At 58.0% G+C, this 2,910-nt stretch overlaps 1 protein-coding gene across 1 annotated transcript; it reads right to left on the bottom strand.

Annotated features, from left to right (window-relative positions):
• Positions 1–1,552: 1,552 nt before the first annotated feature.
• SPRG_17991 (hypothetical protein) lies at positions 1,553–2,869 on the bottom strand (the record flags this gene model as incomplete). Its single annotated transcript, XM_012357416.1, has 4 exons — positions 1,553–1,615; positions 1,656–1,827; positions 1,882–2,488; positions 2,545–2,869. Coding segments are annotated over 4 exons (1,167 nt in total), but the record flags the coding sequence as incomplete, so codon positions are not given.
• Between the last annotated feature and the right edge of the window lie 41 nt (positions 2,870–2,910).

Here is a 2,910-nt window from a genome sequence, read left to right as displayed (position 1 = left end):
TATATCGCGAGCGCTCCGGTAGGCTTTAAAAGTCTGCCGTGTCCTGCGGAGTGCGGAGTGCGGTAGAGTACTCGTACAGTGTATTGCACGAACGGGCTTTCGTAGCAAGCGATTATTGAACGTCGTTCGGTGGTACGTACGCGATCGCCTGTCGTGCGTATGTAGAATCGCCGTGTGCGCATGTCGAAGCTCAAGAACTTGGAGTAGGGTATACGTATCCGCTGCCTCTGGTCGGCCATGGGGCTCGCAACGGCAAGGGACGCGGCCGTGCGGCAAGTTGCGTGATATTAGTCCGGCGGTAGTCTCGCAATTTGTATGCACCTGGCAGGTTCCGAACGGCAATTGAGCCCGTGACTCACGCACGGACGACCTGATTCTAACTGGTCAGCGTTGACACGACACTTGTGCGGCTCTTACGCCCCCCGACGCCTGGTCGCACTAAGATCATAGCGTCGTTGCTTGATGTTCGTTAGCAGAGCGCAGCTGCGGCCGGCCACGGACACGCATGGACGCGCCGGTGGAACACAAGCCCGCTCTCCCAGGTGCACCCAAAGCGAGGGTAGACACGAACAATGGATGGCGCAAGGTTGCGGACGGGAAGAATCCCAGCGCGTTCGGACCGCTCGCAAGCTGACTCGACCAAGACTTGTGTAAGAGAATTTCGACCGTGTTGATGCAATGGATGGCATGAACCAATCGAGAGCACTGCACTCGCACGTCCTTGGAGAATCGGTGGCTACACGCTGCTGCCTCGACGCTCTGCCTCGAGCATCAAGTGGTTCGCAGTTGCACGGATGACATAAAAACCGACCGTTTGGATGACGCTACGTTCAGCACCCAGGTACACTGCGCCTTGGTTACGTGGACGTCGCTGCCCGCGCAGAGCGTCCCTTCAACGCAGTGTTCCGAACGTTTTGGTGGCGTCGGATTACGCTAGAATGTACAGCGGCAGTTGCATCGTCCCGTTGCTTCCCAGTCTTGCGCGACGGTCGGTGTGACTGCCTCGTAGTGTCGGAGCCGTACAGTGCCATTTTGTTTCTGTGGTCATGTCAGCTCTTGCTCCAATAGCACACATGTTCTACGAGGAGGATGCTGATATTGCACCGCATAAGAACGGTCTGCATCTGCCTCTCACACACATCGTAACGCAATGGCATCATTGTAGCAATGCGTTCTTACAGCTATTCCATGTCCATGTTCCTTGTCGTGGCTATCAAATCGAATGTGAACCCAAGCTGTGAACCCATCGACGAGCCGAGGCGTTTCACAGGGGTAGGGTCAGCTGGATACCGGTACTTGATACCACCCATTGGACATGGCGCTAAGAGCTGCGCTAAGTAGACCAAGGCTACATCATCAATTAATCCGTTCGCCCAATTCATATTCCATTGCTATAGTAGCAACAACAACAACAGCCTGGCACGCTGTCAGCATGCATGCAAGTGTATTTCCAAGAATCAGAGGGTGGCGTTCCGAAGCGCTTCTGCTGTCTTCGTCAGCTGGGAGCTTTGTGTCGTCGACGCTTCCGTGGTCAAATGCGTTGCGGGATCGCTCACGTACGCACGGAGAAGAGCTGTGACGCGGCTGACGTCGCTTGCTTCGATGTAGCGTCCGTCTAACGTCATATGCAGACAAACCATTGGTCGAACGACTACTTGGTCGTCGATAACGACCGGCTTTTTCGTCGGCGGTCCGAGGACGACCAACAGCGACACGTGCATCCAAGGCGCAATCGGAATGTACGCGTCATCGAGCTCAACGACGAGGGCTTGGCCAAGTACCCGGCGCGGGACGCCCACACGTGTACAGTCGAGATTCAGTCCTTGACTAAGCCATGCCACAAGGCGCAGTGCAAGCTGTCGCACTGGTGATGGCAGCCACCGCGCCCACGCCTGGCGACAAGCGATCGTCCCGTCACTCTGCTGCTTGGCAAAGCCAGCGCGCACGTTCTCTGCGACACTGCGGGCAGTGGCGGTGGCGAGATCGTGGAGGGGCAGAGGCTCGAGCATTTCGTCGTGCTGGCCGCGAGCTACCAGCGTGACGTCGATTGTAGGCGACGGGTACTGCTTCCCGAGCACAATATGGCTGTTGAGATGCGGCATGGTACATAGGACGCGGGCGACTGCGGCTACGACCACATCGCGAAGGTTGACGCCTTTCTGTGACGGCTCTAGCAGAAACGCCAGTGCCGCAGTGACGTCAATGTCGACGCCGGCATAGATGTGCCCGTAGCCAGCGTGGTGGACATTGTCCGTGGCCGGGCCCAGGTAGAGTCGCACGCACATCCACGCAATCAGACCCCAAACGAAAATGTCGTGGAGAGTATCGACCAGGTACGTTGTGAAGAGTGCCGGCGCGCCGTACAAGAGGCTTAAAAACAGAGCCGTAAACTGGGCCAGGCCCAACAACGTCATGTCTTGCAGTGTTGGTGGAGGCCGCGCCGGTGGGCTGTCCAGAGACAGAGCGGATGGCAGCGTCGGACGCGAAGCTGGCGCCGCCGCCAGCTTGTTTTGGCCGCGAGTGCTTTGGCAACATCCAACATACCAAAGCCTTGGTCGAGGAGCACACGCTGCGAGATGCGTGCGGGAATTGAACCGCGGAGATCGGTCTTGACGAAAAACCACACCTCGGAAAGCGACTCACTGCGTGGTATGATGCGCCAACCCGCCAAGTGCACGTGGCCGCGAATCGTGTCGGGCTCGCGGAGCGGACATAGCGGGTGGGTCGTCGAGGTGGCGACGACGACACTCGACCCGTCGTTGAGCTCGCGCGAGTGGAAGCGCGTCACAAAGTCGCGACCGGACACAAGAAGCACCGGCTTGTACGCGACGTAATCGATGGTTGTATGCGCATCCAAGGTTGCGATGCGCTCAGCGATGACGCAGAGCGGGTCATGCGCCGGTCTGTCGT

The sequence above is a fragment of the Saprolegnia parasitica genome (assembly GCF_000151545.1).
Source record: "Saprolegnia parasitica CBS 223.65 unplaced genomic scaffold supercont2.903, whole genome shotgun sequence".
NCBI classification, from domain to species: Eukaryota; Oomycota; class Saprolegniomycetes; order Saprolegniales; family Saprolegniaceae; genus Saprolegnia; species Saprolegnia parasitica.
The sequence above is the reverse complement of the archived record's forward strand: the minus strand, read 5'-3'. Positions and strand labels throughout refer to the sequence as shown.